Source organism: Macaca thibetana, chromosome 17 (genome assembly GCF_024542745.1).
Source record: "Macaca thibetana thibetana isolate TM-01 chromosome 17, ASM2454274v1, whole genome shotgun sequence".
NCBI lineage: Eukaryota > Metazoa > Chordata > Mammalia > Primates > Cercopithecidae > Macaca > Macaca thibetana.
In genome coordinates this window covers 92,380,812-92,397,417 of record NC_065594.1, presented here as the reverse complement: position 1 = coordinate 92,397,417, position 16,606 = coordinate 92,380,812, and the positions used below count along the sequence as shown (strand labels likewise).

The 16,606-nt window shown below is 55.0% G+C and overlaps 1 protein-coding gene across 4 annotated transcripts in view; it reads right to left on the bottom strand.

Annotated features, from left to right (window-relative positions):
* The window catches only part of MCF2L (MCF.2 cell line derived transforming sequence like), a 205,328-nt gene that overhangs the window by 56,100 nt on the left and 132,622 nt on the right, over window positions 1-16,606 (bottom strand). For all 4 annotated transcript variants that reach the window (XM_050766970.1, XM_050766971.1, XM_050766975.1 and 1 more), the window contains one exon: window positions 13,322-13,436. In XM_050766970.1, coding sequence (XP_050622927.1) covers window positions 13,322-13,436 — 115 coding nt within the window. The remainder of the gene's footprint in view (window positions 1-13,321; window positions 13,437-16,606) is intronic.

Genomic DNA, 16,606 nt, shown 5'->3' with positions numbered 1-16,606 from the left:
CCCCGTGTCACCTCTCCTGCCACATTTCAGGAACACTGACTCAGAAGGTGCAAAGCCTGGACTAAAAAAGCCTTTGGCGTGAGGATGTAAAGAGACCCTAGCACCTCCTCTACCCACACTGACTGCGGCCACGCGGGCAGGGCCACAGGATCCCCCGCAGTCCACGGCATTCCCAAGGCTGCACTGCCCAAAACCGTAAGGCAGGACCTGGATCTGCTCACAGGAATGAGGACCCAGGGCTCAGGGAGCTCAGATCTACGCCCACATCTGTGGCCTCCTGTGCCTGAGGGAGAGCGTGGTGTGGCTCCTGCCCAGTGTCAGCAGGAAACGGTCCCCAGAGTCCCCACACGGATGAAGGTGATGGTGTTGGAGGAGCTGGGGTAGAATAACTCCAGCTGGCAGCCACCCCAGAAACGTCCCTTGCACCAGGGCACGAACACGGCCCCAGACGCTCCCTCGCACCAGTGCACGAACACGGCCCCAGACGCTCCCTCGCACCAGGGCACGAACACGGCCCCAGACGCTCCCTCGCACCAGGGCACGAACACGGCCCCAGACGCTCCCTCGCACCAGGGCATGAACACGGCCCCAGACACTCCATCGGCCGCCAACCCCGCAGCAGTTGGCCTTGGAGGGGCTGCCATGGCCAGTCGCCCAACAGCTGAGTTTGAAGCCAGTGAGCTCACTTTTGGCCCAAATAAACAAAAAAGGCCCAGAGGTCTCATAAACAGTTTCAGGAATGTTCCAACTGGCTGCGTCTTCTGTGACAAGAGACCCAAACTGCTCAGGGCTCACGACCTTGGGAGCCCCATGGTTCCCCACCCACGCGGGCAGACAGCCCGCTGGCCTGTGGGTGCGACCACAGCTCACTGGACAGGAGCAGCGCATGAGGGATGGTCTGGACGCAGCGGCTGGCTCCTCCCTGCCAGTGGGACAGGGAGGCCCCGGCGCCAGGTTCCCCCAGTGCCTGGCCACCTGCCTCTGCTGCGTGGACATGGTGGGGGCAAGGAGGATGCTTTCTCCCAGGGCGGGGGCAGGCGGAGGCCAGGGCACGGGAGGAGCAGCACTTGCAGAGGGCGGCGGAGCTTAGGAATCAACAGTTCGTGGCCAGGAGGGGCTGAAGAGACGGGAGGCCCGGGCGGGAGGAAGGGGACCCTTGGTGTCTGCTGCTCAAACGTCAACCTGCACCCAAGACAGGAAGAGGAGTCTGGGAGAAAGGTCCCTGCACAGCAGAGTGGCCGAGTCCTCAGGAAAAGCAAAACAAACACACAAGAAGGCCCTCCCTGCAGAGTGCGACTCAGTTACCTCGGCCCATCTGGGATACAGTAGGTGGCACCTAAGTTCTTTTCCCTGGAGGATGCCATTCTTTACGTGAATACTTTGTCCAGTTATAATGCACACTATGCAGAAGCACAGAGTGCGAGTGATGGCAGTGAGTGCCCAGACTGAGAGGCTGTTCCCACCATTCAGGGTGCCCCACCCGACTCCTGTCACCATACATTAGTTTTGCCTGCCATTGAATTTTGTCCAAATAAAAATATGCAATATGTGCTTTTTTGGTGTCTGGCTTCTTTCAACATTGTGGGATTCATCCACGTTGTTGCAGTGGAGTGTTTGCTTGTTCATTGTTGCAGTAGGGTGTTTGTTCATTGTTGCGGTAGGGTGTTTGTTCGTTGTTGCAGTAGGGTGTTTGTTCATTGTTGCGGTAGGGTGCTTGTTCGTTGCGGTAGGGTGCTTGCTTGTTGTTGCGGTAGGGTGCTTGTCCGTTGTTGCGGTAGGGTGCTTGTCCGTTGTTGCGGTAGGGTGCTTGGCCGTTGTTGCGGTAGGGTGCTTGTCCGTTGTTGCGGTAGGGTGCTTGTCCGTTGTTGCGGTAGGGTGCTTGTCCGTTGTTGCGGTAGGGTGCTTGTCCGTTGTTGCGGTAGGGTGTTTGCTCGTTGTTGCGGTAGGGTGCTTGTTCTTGTTGCGGTAGGGTGCTTGTCCGTTGTTGCGGTAGGGTGCTTGTCCGTTGTTGCGGTAGGGTGCTTGTCCGTTGTTGCGGTAGGGTGCTTGTCCGTTGTTGCGGTAGGGTGCTTGTCCGTTGTTGCGGTAGGGTGTTTGTCTGTTGTTGCGGTAGGGTGCTTGTCCGTTGTTGCGGTAGGGTGCTTGTTCGTTGTTGCGGTAGGGTGTTTGTTCGTTGTTGTTGCTGGGTTATGGTATACATATATGACGAAATATGATTTACTAAAAAATTCTACTCTTAATGGACATTTGGGTTGTTTCTAGTTTGGGGCTAAACTGAATATAAGACTGATCATTCTTATACGTGTCTTCTAGTGCACACAATACACACTCCTGTTGGACAGATTCTTAGGAATTGCTGTAATTATGTAGATGTGGACGAATATACACCTGCCAGAAATACACGTGACTTCTGGCTGCTCCACGGTTTTGTCAGCAGTGGATACTGTCTGTCGGTAGAATTTTAGCCATTCTTGTGGGTGCAGAGTGGTGTCCTGGCATGGCTTTAATTTGCATTTCCTAGAGGCAGGAAGCCTTCTGTATTTAGCGGCTATCCTCTTTTATGAAATGCCTGTTCACATCTTTTGGTTGTTTTTCTGCTAGGTTCTCTTTTTTCTTGTTGGTGTGCAGTTCTCTGTATAAGCTAGAAACAAGTTTCTTATTGGATGCGCACATTGCAAACATCTGCTTCCATACTGTGGCTTTCCATGTCAATCTTTTCATGGTGCATTTTGATGAAAAGAGTAACTTAACTTTAATGTAGCCCAACTTACTGACCTTTTCCTTTCTGATAATTGCTTTTTTGATAACTGCCTTTTAAACCTTGTGTAAGAAATCTTTTCTTACTCTGAGATAGGCATTTTCCTATGTTTGTCGAGAACAGAGACTATATTACTTTAGAGTTCACATTTACACCCGTGATCTATCTGGAATTAACTTTTGTATATGGTGTGAGGCAGGTATCAGCATTCATAATTTCCCACATGGACAGCCAATCACATCCACTCCTCTTACTGAGGACGTCCATCCCCTTCCATGCTACCGTATCACTTAAGAAATAAATCGAGAGACTGTAGATATGTGGTCTGTCTGGATTAGATATTCTGTACTGCTGTTCTTCTGTTTACAACATCTGTGTTAATCACTGTCACTTTAATAATGTCTTAATATTTGGCAGTATCAGCTTCCAACTTTTTTTTTTTTTTGGAGACGGAGTCTTGCTCTGTCTCCCAGGCTGGAGTGCAGTGGCCGGATCTCAGCTCACTGCAAGCTCTGCTTCCTGGGTTTACGCCATTCTCCTGCCTCAGCCTCCCGAGTAGCTGGGACTACAGGCACCCACCACCTCACCTGGCTAGTTTTTTGTATTTTTTAGTAGAGACGGGGTTTCACCGTGTTAGCCAGGATGGTCTTGATCTCCTGACCTCGTGATCCACCCGTCTTGGCCTCCCAAAGTGCTGGGATTATAGGCTTGAGACACCGTGCCCGGCCAGCTTCCAACTTTTTTCTTCAAAGTTGGGTTGACTATTCCTGACCCCTTGCATTTTCATATAAAATGTAAAGGCAGCCTGCCAATGTTCATACCTAAATAAAGAAAAACCTGCTGGAATTTTATCTGGCAATTGCATTCGATCTATATGTTTACTTAGAGAGAATTAACATTGTTATAATACTAATTGTCTTCTAATCTGTGAACTAAAATATTCTTCCATTTATTCATGCTACTGTAATTTCTTTCAATAACATTTTGCAGTTTTCTGCTTAGAAGCCTTGCACGTATTTTATTAGATATGATTTTATCTAAGCAGGACACAAAAATTAATCGTGAAGCAATGGCAGCGTCAGAGTCACCCAGAAAAGCCGCCCCAGTTTCAACATTTTTCCAATAGCTGCCGTTGCCCAACTGCGCCCTTGCGTGGTTGGAAGTGAATATCGCAAGTGTTCCCATCGGGAATGGTGAGGTCTGCACGAGGGGTGCTGCACGTGGGACAGGAACCCTTCCTCGAGGGGCTTCACGGGGGCCATGCTGTTCCTCCTCCCGCCCTCCGGTGTGGGCGCCATGGGTCCTTCGCTATCAGGGCGCCCACCCTGACGCCAGCCACCCCGGACGGCGGGCCTGCCTTGCCTCAGGCAGGTCTTCCCCACCTCAGATCTGTGGCTCTGTGGCCACCGCAACCCTTAACCTCCCGGGACTGTCACTCCCCAAGGAAGGTTGGCCCTGAGCTGTGTCCTGGACCCTGAGCACAGACACTGCAACCCCGGGTCTTGTCTTTCTGCTCATGCTGGTGAGACCAGGGCAAGGGTGAGGGCGAGGGTGAGACCAGGGCAAGGGCGAGGGCGAGACCAGGGCGAAGGCGAGACCAGGGCAAGGGCGAGGGTGAGGGCGCTCGCTCCTCCTCCAGGACAGAGCAGCATAACCAGCACACAGCCCTGTAAACAGCCATTGGTCATGTGTGAACAAAAATGAGGCTGCCTGACCGGGCACAGTGGCTCACGCCTATAATCCCAGCACTTTGGGAGGCTGAGGTGGGTGGATCACTTGAGCCCAGGAGGTCGAGATCAACCTGGGCAATGTGGTGAAACCCCATCTCTCCAAAAAATACAAAAATTATCCGGGTGTGGTGGTATGCGCCTTCATCCCAGCTACTCGGGAGGCTGAGGTGGGAGGATCACCTGAGCTGGGGAGGTTGAGGCTGCAGTGAGCCGAGATCACGTCACTGCACTCCAGCCTGGGCGACAGAGCCAGACTCATCTCCAAAAAAAAAAAAAAGGGGGCAGCCCTGCCTGCCATGGGCTGGATTTTAAATTTTATTTAGCTTTCATTTTACATTTAAATGGCCACAGGTGGTCAGAAGCGGGTGAATTCAACAGCAGTAACAGAAAAGGGCCTGGAGAACGCGCTTTGGGAGGGCGCGGGGAGAGGGCCTCCGGGGAGGTGGTCACCGTGGTGCGTGCAGGACCCGGAGGAAGGCATGGCAGGGCCTCCAGGACGTGTCCCCAGTGCTCGGAAGCAGCAGACTCCATGAAGAAAATGCTGCTGTGGAGACGGGACACACACCCGAGGAGTGGCTTCCCACCCAGGGCAGTGCGCAGACACCGGGGCCGCGCGTGTCTCCGGGCTCCTCCTAACGAGGCTGGCTGTGGGTGGCAGAGCTTCCATGTAGGGCTTCAGACCGTGCAGGGCGACCGGGGCCAGCACAGTTTCAGGCCAGCCAGGATGGCAGACAAGGGCAGCCCTGAAACTGCCAACTCCGTTGGGGTGAGGGTGGGTGTGGGGAGGGGAATCAACCGGCTGGAGCATTTGAGAACGGCTAGAAACAGGACACAATTTCACAGACAGAACACAGAAACCAGCCACACCCAGGGCGGGCGACTCTTTACAGCAGTGACCCTAACAGGGAAACAATGGGGACTACAAAATGCCCGCAAACAGGCCCAAGTGAGCACACGGGGATCCACTCACATCACAGGGGTCCACTCATCACAGGGGCCAGCCCAAGTGAGCACACCGGGTCCGCTTACATCACGGGGGCCAGGAAGCCTTAAGGCACAGCTGGGTGCAGTGGCTCACGCCTGTAATCCCAGCAATTCGGAGGCGAGGGTGGGTAGATGACTCGAACCCAAGAATTCAAGATCAGCCTGGGCACACGGCGAGACTCCATTTCTATAGAAAATACCCAAATTGCTGGTGGCTCATGCCTGCAGTCCCAGCTACTCAGGAGACTGAGGCAGGAGGAACCCTGGGCCCAGGAGGTTGAGGAGGCAGTGAGCTGAGATCCTGCCACTGCACTCCAGCCTGGGTGACAGAGCAAGACCCTGTCTCAAAACATAAAAAATATATATATAAAATGAAAGGCAGCGGCAAATGGCGCCAAGGTAGAAGGGCACCACGGCACACCGCTGAACAGAACAGCTGTGAGGCGGCATGTCCTGTGCTGTCCCACCACACGCGGATGAACAGCCTGGGGGGCACCCCAATGCAGCTCCACAGTTAGCTGTGGGGGAGGAGGAGGCAAAGCGGAAGCTTCACTTTTAATGCACACATATTAAATTGTTTAGCACACTCACGCACGCTCACAGACATTTCCTGTCCTTATATTCAAAAGCCAATTCAAAATTCAATAGGAAATCAAACCCACAGCGAGAAGCGGGGCCCTTCCAAGGGCTGGGGTCCAGCTGCCCTCCAGCTCAGAGAGCAGGACAGGGTGCTCAGGTCACGGCAGGGGGACGACAAACCGAGCTGGCTCCAGCTGCTCATCTTAGAGTCAGCGAGATAGGAGGACTCTCCTCTTTCCTGGGAGCCTAATGATTACATTCGTGTTTCTGTTCCGTCCCACATGCACCCTCCCCATACGGTCCAAACTGTGCATGCGTGTGGTGTGTACATGTGCAGGTCTGTGGGGGGGGTATACATGCACCTGCATGTCTGTATGTGTGTGTGTGGGGGGGTTATACACATGCACGTCTGTGTAAATGCACAAGTACCTGAATGTCTGTGTGTGTGTGTGTGACATATAGTTTGGATATTTGTCCCTGCTCAAGCCTCATGTTGAATTGTAATCCCCAATGCTGCGGGTGGGGCCATGTGTGGTGTGTGCATGTCCGTGCTTGTGAGCATGTGTGTGCTTGTGTGCATCTGTACGTGTGTGGGTGTCTGTGTGTGTGAGTGCCCGCATGCCTGTGTGTATCTGTGTGTGTGGCATGTGCAAGCCTGTGTGGGTGCGTGTGTGCATCTGTACATGTGTGTGGCTGTGTCTGTGTGTGACTGCCCACACACCTGTGTGTATCTGTGTGTGTGTGTGTGGCATGTGCAAGTCTGTGTGGGTGCACGTGTGCATCCGTATGTGTACATGCCTCTTATGGGCTGAACATGACCTCTGTCCTGGCAAGCTGGCTGGTAGATGGAGTCCCTACCTCCAAGGAGCTGGGAGCTTTGAGCCAGGCCCAGGGAAAATAAGCGTCATCATCAGCTTCAGTGAACTCCTTCCACACTGCTCCTCCAGCAAGCCCCAAGCTCCCCACCTCGCACCTTCTCTGAGGGCTGCCACCCTCCTCCCCATCTCCCAGCTCCTGCCTCCACCCTGCATACTGGCAGGTCATGAACTCCTCGGCACCCACGTCACAGAAAACACAGCCCCTCAGAAAAGGCTCCACAGACCCTGTCTCACCTCCCAGACTCTGTCCCTACAGCCCCCGACTCCCCGGCACTCTGTCCTGCCCCCTGGTGCCTTCGCTGCCCCCAAAGATGCCACTGGCTCCCTCCTGGGGTCTCTGTGACGACTGCTTCCCAGTTTACATTAAGTTCTTTGTCCACGGTGATGTTGCCGCCCCCGCCCTCTGCTTCCTTCATGCTCTTTCTCTATCTCTGTCTCTCCCTGTCTCTGTCTCTCTCTGTCTCTTCCTCTGTCTCTTTCTCTGTCTCTCCTTGTCTCTGTCTCTATCTCTCTGTCTCTGTCTCTATCTCTGTCTGTCTCTGTTTCTCTTTTTTTTTTTTTTTTTTTTGAGACGGAGTCTCGCTCTGTCGCCCGGGCTGGAGTGCAGTGGCCGGATCTCAGCTCACTGCAAGCTCCGCCTCCCGGGTTCCCGCCGTTCTCCTGCCTCAGCCTCCCGAGTAGCTGGGACCACAGGCGCCCGCCACCGCGCCCGGCTAGTTTTTTGTATTTTTTAGTAGAGACGGGGTTTCACCGTGTCAGCCAGGATGGTCTCGATCTCCTGACCTCGTGATCCGCCCGTCTCGGCCTCCCAAAGTGCTGGGATTACAGGCTTGAGCCACCGCGCCCGGCCTGTCTCTGTTTCTCTATCTCTGTCACTCTGTGTCTCTTTGTCTGTCTCTGTCTCTCACTGTCTCCCTGTCTCTGTCTATCTCTCTCTTTGTCTCTCACTGTCTGTCTCTCACTGTCTCTGTCTCTCTCTTTTTGTCTCTCTTTCTCACTTTGTTTTCCCACAACCCCGCTGCCCTGTGAGCCCTCCGTAGCTGACATATTGTCTCAGCACCACAATTTTCTCTGTTTATTTGCTGTTGTGTTCCCAGTATGCACTGACCACTGAGACTTCTCAGCAAGCAGTGCCTGGACACACAGGCCTGACGCATCTACCTCTGCATCTCCTCCCCAGCCCACGTGGCTCGAAGGGGGCCATCCAGGGTCTGGAATCTGCTTGTCACTGGTCTCTATCGCCTCTCTGAGACCTTGGCGTCTACCAAGGCCTGGCCGATGTTGTAAATCGAGCACCATTAGGAACAGGAAGGGCTATAGGGTTTTCGGAGATCCGAATCTGCCCTCTGACAAATGTGAGAGCCCAAAGCCCGACATCCCCAACACGGAGGGTCCACATCGGGCATCGGCAGACACCTGAGTCAGCAAAGCATGAGGTCTCCCCCTTCGCCCAGGTGAGTCGTCTTTCCAAGGCTCAAGAACTTGATTTCTATTAACAGGTGTCCCAAACCATTCGGGGCAAACCTGTCTATTTCAGTCTAATATTTCAAAAATGATGAGTATAGTCAGATGTAGTGCTTGAATTAGGACACCTGGCATTTGCAAATGAAAACAGAAGGAAAGTTACAGTTAGGATACAACATTCTTTCTAAATTGATGAAGTGATGCTTGGTTTAGAATGTAACAGGTGAAACCCCTTAAAAGCAGCCTTCAGGAGAGATTTGTCCATTTAATTTGCATTGACATTCGAAAGAACAGGCCTGGTCAATTTCACTTCTTCCCACTGAAAGAACGTGCTGGCTGTGCAGCTGTCTGCAAACTGCCTGCTGGGGAACGGCCTGTGCCAGCGTCTCGCCCACCTCCTCCTGGAAGACAAGGTCCAAGCTCGCCGCCCTCCCTGTCTCCGGGCGATGTCCCAGGACCGAGCCGCAATGCTCCGCGTCGCCAGCAGAGGGCAGCCCCGCCCCCACCTTGGGAAGAGGGTCCCCTGCAGAGGGCACTTCCCGGGGCACAGCACCCTCAGGGCGCCGCGGGCAGGTCTCCTCCTTGTCACTAGCCTGGCAATTTTGCTCGCCAGGGATGCAGAGACTTCCTCTGGGATGGTCCCCTCTGCCAAGCTGCACCTGCAAGGCTTGTGGAGACCCTGGTTTTATCTGCAGAGGGCGTGCTTGACCCCCCCGTGTTTAACACACTCTGCACTTCTCAAGAAGGCATCCCTTAGATGCCCTTAGGAAGAAGATTTCCCTTAGAAATGTGTCAAGAATTGTTCACTCTTTCAGGAAGGACACGCTCAGTGGCAACACCCTGGAGGCAAAGGGTCCGCACAGCACGCCTGCGGCCCCCATGCTCACAGAAATCCAGGGAGCTGCCGCGACTGCTGCACCCTAGGACGCCGGGACAGCCAGGGGACAGGTGGCTCTTACAGGCCCGCCGCTTCCCTTCTGTGGTCCTTCTGATCAGGGCACACGCGCATCCTCCCAAATTCACGCGGGTTGGGTTTTGTTATCAAAGAGTTTTTTTTCCAGAGAGAAAGGGAGCGTCGGGTCTGACACTGACAAGACCTACCCGGGAAGAAAGGAAACGTGGGTGGAATGCCTGCGTACACTCACGCTCACACACACCCCACACACATACCATAGTCCACACACGCCACATGCTCACGCTACACACACACCACACGGGAGAAAGGAAACGTGGGTAGAATGCACGCGTACACTCACACTCACACCACACACCCCACACAGCCCACACCCCACACATGCCACACACACCACACACCCCACACACACCACACACATGCCACACACACCTCATAACCCACACACCCCACACTCACCCCACACACACCACACACCCCCCACACACCACACACTCCACACACACCACACACATGCCACACACACCACACACACCTCATACCCCACACACACCACACTCACCCCACACACACCACACACCACACACTCCACACACACCACACACACCACACTCACCCCACACACCACACACACCACACACACCACACACATTTCACACACACCACACACACCTCATACCCCACACACACCACACACTCCCCACACCCCCCACACACCACACACTCCACACACACCACACACCCCACACACACCACACACAGCACACCCCCTACACCCCACTCACCCCACACACACCCCACATACTTCACATATGCCACACACACCACACACCCTACTCAGGCCACACATACCACACACTCCACACACCCCCCCCACACCACACACTCACCCCACACACGCCACATGCTCACATTACACACACACCCCACACACCACACACCCCACACACTACACATACTCCACAGACGCCACCCACACATGCCACACACACCTCACACCCCACACACCACACACTCACCCCACACACGCCACATGCTCACATTACATACACACCACACAGGGAAGGAAACATGGATAGAATGCACGCGTACACTCACACACACTCCACACACCCCACACACCTCACACACCCCACACTCACCCCACACACTCATCCTACACACACCCCACTCACCCCACACACACCCCACACATACTACACACCCCCCACACACCACAGGCTCACATTACACACACACCACACCACACAAACACACCACACGTTCACACGACACACACCACACACTCACCCTGCACACTCAGACACCCACACTGAGTCCGGTGGGGGAAACAGCTCCACGCTCAGCAGTGCTGCTCAGGGCTGAACGAAGCTGGCATTTCCAGGATCTGACTTACACCATTTGGTGATATAAAACGCCTCTTCCACTTTTTATAATCTAAGTGTGACCAGAAAACCTGAGTTTCCATACACAGGCGAACAGTGGGGACCCATGGAGCTGCCTCTGGGGATCCCGGGGCCCGCGTGTCCACCGCAGGGACTGGGCCTGTGCTCCAGCCACCTTCAGCCAGACCAGGCTGTGCGGCTCACAGATGCACAATCTACAGAGATGGCTGAGTGGGTCTCGTACTGCGGGAATCTGGACGCATCTGATATTCCTGGATCTCAGGAGAAGAAGCAGACAGAGAAGTGGGGCAGCAGCAAGGGGGCTGTGGAAGGTTCCAGAACATCGGATAAACAGCGGTGTGCACATATGAACACGTGCCGCGTACCACACTCTTATGGTCTTGATGGGTGGCCTCTGAGCACTGCAGATGCTAGAAAATCTCAAGAAAAGGGATGTGGGTAGCTAAGGACGGTCTTGATGGGTGGCCTCTTGAGCACTGCAGATGCTAGAAAATCTCAAGAAAAGGGATGCGGGTAGCTAAGGGACTCCATGAAGTTTCTAAGACAAAAGAGACAGGAAGGTTCAACAAACAGGAGACCCCCCAGCTCATGGCTCCAAGTAGCAAGCACTGACAACAGCCCTGATTTCTGAGAATGAGTCTGACCAGTCAGCATTCAGTGTGGACACCACAGAATCTCATTTAGCCCCATGCCGGGAGGCGCCATCAGGGGGCGGATGTACCTGCCAGGCCGGCCGTCCCCTGGGGCACAGGCTTTTCCTCCTGTGCAGGTGACAGACACAGGTCTAGAGGCTTGGAGATCACCGCCCTCTCCAAGGACACCCCTGTGGCCACAGCACACCTGGAGCCCTGTCCTCGGGGTAGGGCCATGGGTCTGAGCCTTCGGGCGCTCCCCTGCCCAGCCATCCACTTTCTCCAGCCATCACCCTGTTATTAAGCCTCATCTATAACATGGGCTTAATAACCGCCTTCCTGCCACAGTGCAACTGAGAACCAGGGAGGAATGTGTGGAAACCATCTGCAGCATCGCAGCCTTGCCCCACCAAGCTGATCCCATCAGCCCTCAGGGAACTCGGCCACTTGGCCCGAGACCCAGCCCCTCCTCCGTGCACTGAGCTCAGCCAGCAGAGCCTGGCGCACGGTGGGTGCAAGATTCTCACAAAAGACAAGAGACCGAGGTCAGAATCACAAACCCAACACACAGTGATGTGGGGTTACCAGGACACTGCCATGTCCAGGCCTTTGACCACAGCTGGCCACGAGCCCCCTTCTTTCTGCCCTCAAACCCGCCCTGCCCCTGACAGGCTCACAAGCTCCCTGCTCCACCAGCTCCCACCTCAACCCGCCAAGTGGACAGAGGTGCCCACCACTCTCCCTCTCCTCAAGGCATTACCGCAGAGGCTGGCTGCTGCCAACTGGTGGGTATGTGACATTTGTCAGGGGATCTATGTGCTGTTTTCCAGGTCAGGCCGATGTGCTGAGCTCTCAGTTACCAGGCCCAGTGCGCTGTTGTCTTTAAAGACTGAAGAACGAAGGAGAACCTTCACGATAATGGCCGCGGCCGCACTTTCACACTGATGGTTAAACATCTTCTCTGTTTTCCACCTTATGTAATGTGAGGGATACAGATGCCACATTTAAGGATATTTGTTTTTACGTGGTGCGTGGTTCACTATACCCCAAATGGAAGCAGCAGCTACACTGCCTGGTGTGTGTGGTGTGTGGCTGACGTTCTCAGGATCTTCCTGGTGGCTGGGGTGACCGCAGCAGATGCGAGACCCCCGTGGTGCCCCCCGAAGTCAGCCTGCAGCTCACCGGCCTGACGCTGCTCTCCCGCCGGCCGCTGGGGAGATACAGAACTGGACTCCCTACCTTTTCAGAGGACGGGGACCCGGCTATGCCTGGAACAAAAAAGCTGCAGCCTGAGGGAACCATTTTTGCTAACCCGATTTTCTGGTACCTCTGGGGTCAGTTCTCTCCTGGAAAGGGCAGGAGGCGGCCACGCCCCCAGGACCTGACCACATCGCAGAGAGGCCACGTGGACGGGCTCTGCTCCCATGAGCCTCTGGCCCCGCGCAGATGGCCTCTGCGGCATTAAGAACACAGAACCCTCGCACCAGAGCTCTGCTGATCAAACAGGCATGCACAGTGACAGTTCACGCGGGAGAAAAGCAGTGCCCGGGCTAAGCCAGATCCCGACTGCTGAGCAGCTGAGCCTCCAGGTGGTAACACAGGAAAGAACAGCAGCTTGGAGTGGAAAGGCTGGATTCGGACCCCAGATCAGCTCTGAGGCAGACTCCTGAGCTCCTCAGAGCCATGATGCTGACAAAGCTCTAACCCCTCAGCAAAGCCACGGGGAACGCAACGGTGGCTCCCACAGACCCTAATTCATCCCGCAGTCATGGGGACCCCATCCTGGTGAAACCTCAGAGACTCTGCCCTGCCCCACAATCATGGGGGGGTCTGCCCCGACCCACATTCACAGGGACCCCACGACGCGGAAATCTCACAGAGACTCTGCTTCATCCCATAGTTGCGGGGACCCCACGATGGTGAAACCTCAGACTCTGCCCCGAACCACAGTGTCTGCTGGGCTCTGAGCGTACGCACCTGGGGATGCTGGTGAGGTAGGTCATGACATTCTGGAACTCCTTGTCCGGAATCTCGCTGAAGGCCGGGTAGTCAGGGAAGGTGATGACCGGGCTTCCGTCCTGCCCCCGCCCACCTGGGGAGAGACCAGAGGCAGACACTTAGCCGAGGGCTCCACGGCCCCCGAGGACTCCATGGATGTTGGCCCGTTTCCATCAGCACCCAGTATTTCAGTTAAAACTGAGGCATGTTCTTCATTGTTACGTAATTTTTATTTGAAAGAAACGTGTGCTGCTTGAAGAAAATATTTGGAAAGTACACAAAAGTGACGTGAATTTAGACAATTACCCGTTATCTTGGCCACCGTGGGACAGCTACCGTGACAATTCAGTGTGTTTCCTTCCGAGCCTTTTTCTCTGGGCTTTTTTAACCTTGTTGAGATGATACTGGATAGAGAAGCTTGTCTCCTGCCTCCTTCCTAACCCCGAGAACAAACTGTTTCCATGCTTTTAAACAATGTAACCATTATTTAAAATATCGCATAATATTCCACATCGCATGTGCCCTAATAACCTGCCTAACTGTGCAGTTGGTGGGTATCGTCCAGCTTCTCTGACGGTGCTGCCTTTGAAACAATTCAATTTCAAAGGGCTCCATTTGAACACTGACTTTGGAGTCCCACAGGCCGGGCTCCAGGTCTGCCTGCTGGAGCCGGCCACTGACCCTGCCTCGCCGCCTTGGCCGGACGGAATCCATTTCTCTCCCCCGAGCTGGGGTCCGGCCTTGCGACCTGTTTCGCCCACAGGACTCGGCGGAAGTGAGCTTGGGACTCAGGGCACTGCAGCTGCCCTCTCATGCCCCACGGTCATCAGAGAGGTGGTTCCACCACCCAGTGTCCACCTGCTCTGAGGAGGCCCAGCACCGAGGGCTGAGGGCGGGCTTTGTGAAAGGGCAGGGAGGTGGGGGCGTGGGACGGCAGCCCCCAGGACCTTCCAGCCTGCCCCACACGAGGACACAGCTGAGTGAAGGACCCAGTCAGCGCCCCGTGGAGTGAAGAACTGCCTAGCTGAGCCCGTTGGAACTCCTGAGCCACTAAATGAAGAATAAATCCGTAAAATAGGGCTGTTTCAAGCGAACAAAGTCTAGGGTAGCTTTTTATGGCAAACAGATAATGGGAGTTCGCCATCCCTCATCCACGTCCTCACAGAGAAGACCCAGGGCGCACACAGCTTGCGACAACCACAGCTTTGTCTCTTAACAGTGACAGTCCACCGCCGCCTCGTGCCCCCCATAGCTGCCGCCTCGCGCCCCCTACAGCCGCCGCCTCCGGCTTCCGGAAGTTCTGCTTCTGGGTCTTGGCCAAGCCCAGCCACGCCGGGACGCCAGGCAGGGCAGCTTTTACCATCCAGTGATCCTGGGACACTGGGCCCACGAGGCTCCCTGTGGGTGTCTCCTCAGCACAGGGCTCCGTGGCCTCCTCCCGAGAGCCTGTCCAGCCCTTGTCACACCCCTCAATGGGACATGACTCATTATCTGACACGACCGTTCTCACTTCGGCCAGCACGTCACACGAACATGTCTTTCCTCCCTAGCTCCTTCCTAACCTCCCCTGAGGGCTCACGCCTCGAGCCCATCCCAGCTGCCGAGCCTCTTAGAGGGCTGAGCCGAGGGGCGTCCACGCACCGTGATGGCCTCCCCTTCACCTGGGACAGCTCAGTCCCTGCAATGCTGGGTTCTAATGAAGCCCCTGAGTGGGAAGGCGGCTGCTGGGTCCGGCTCCGCTGTGCTCTGATGACTTTTGCCCTCCGAACTCTCCCAGCCCTCGAGGGCTCTTGACCTCTGCCCCCGTCTCTGCGCAGCGCACAATGTCCCATGCAGTCCTCAACGGAACAGGCCTGTCACTCACCCACAAACCTTTCATCATCGTTAATTCTCACTTCCTCTCGGAAAATTCCTCCATCCCAATGGTAAGAGGCCGCTGAGTGAACACTGCGGCCCCGTGTCCTCCTGAGCGAGTGTGACAAGCCTTCCCTCAGCCACCGCCGCGGTGGGGGCTTAAAGCCCCCGGGATGTGGCTCATGCGTGTCTCAGCTTCACGCAGTACCTACCACAATGATCAGGAGCTCGTGGCAACTTTTCAGTCGCCATTAAAGGCAGCCTCCAGCTGCCCAGGGGAGAGGATGGGGCCGGGTGACCCCGGAGCTGAAATCGCCCGGGGGCCTGACCTGGGCCGCACAGCCTGGTTCAGCTGGTTGCTGGTGCTGGTCTCAAGCTGCTGCTACCCTGGGTATCTCCGAACTCTCTGTGCTGCAGCCTCAAAGGAAAGCAAAGACCCTGTTGTTTCTTCCCAAGTCAGGTGTGGAAATCCCCGCCTGTCCACTGAGATTGAAAAGCAGGCGCCAAAGCTCCCGCACCTGCAGGTTATGAGGCAGCCAAACACCGCTGGACGCAGAGTTGGGGGCAGAGTCCCTCTCTGGAGAAACCATCCCCACCAAGGTGGGCAGTGCCAGGACCCTGCAGGGCCAATGGCACCAAGAACAAGCTCTACTTCTGCGTCTGCACCCGGCCTAGTAACTGGAGGCCGGCTGAATGCCGCAGAGGACAGAGGGCTCCGAAGCTCCTCTGTGGTTGAGAACAGCACCCTGCCACACGGCACCAGGGACAGCCTCCGGTACCCACCCACGTCCAAGAACCACTGTCCTGGCTGAGACCTGTCACACCTGCACGTGAGCTCTCACACCCAAGCAACTGGGCCTGCACCCACTCGCTAGGGGCGGAAGGCAGCTGCAACTCCCTCTCATCCCCGTCGCCAGAACGAAGTATGGCTCCTATGGGATCTTGCTTTAATGTGAGATACACACTCAGTTTAATACACACACAGCTACCCAAACACACACACATAGCTACACACAGCTACCTATACACATATACATGCACATATACACATGTACAGACACACAGCTACACACACAGCTACCTATAAACACAGACACACATACATACACAGCTATACACAGATACATAGCTACACATACAGCTAGACACACACCTACGCACACATGTATACACAGCTACACACATATGCATATATGTATATGTACATACATGTACAAACATACACATACACACATGGATACACACATACACAGCTACACACACATACACAGCTACCATACACAGATACCCAGCTACACATGCACATGCATAAATGCTACACATCTACACATCTACACATACACAGCTACACATGCACATGCACACACATATACACACTGCACGTACACACATCTACACATACACAGCTAC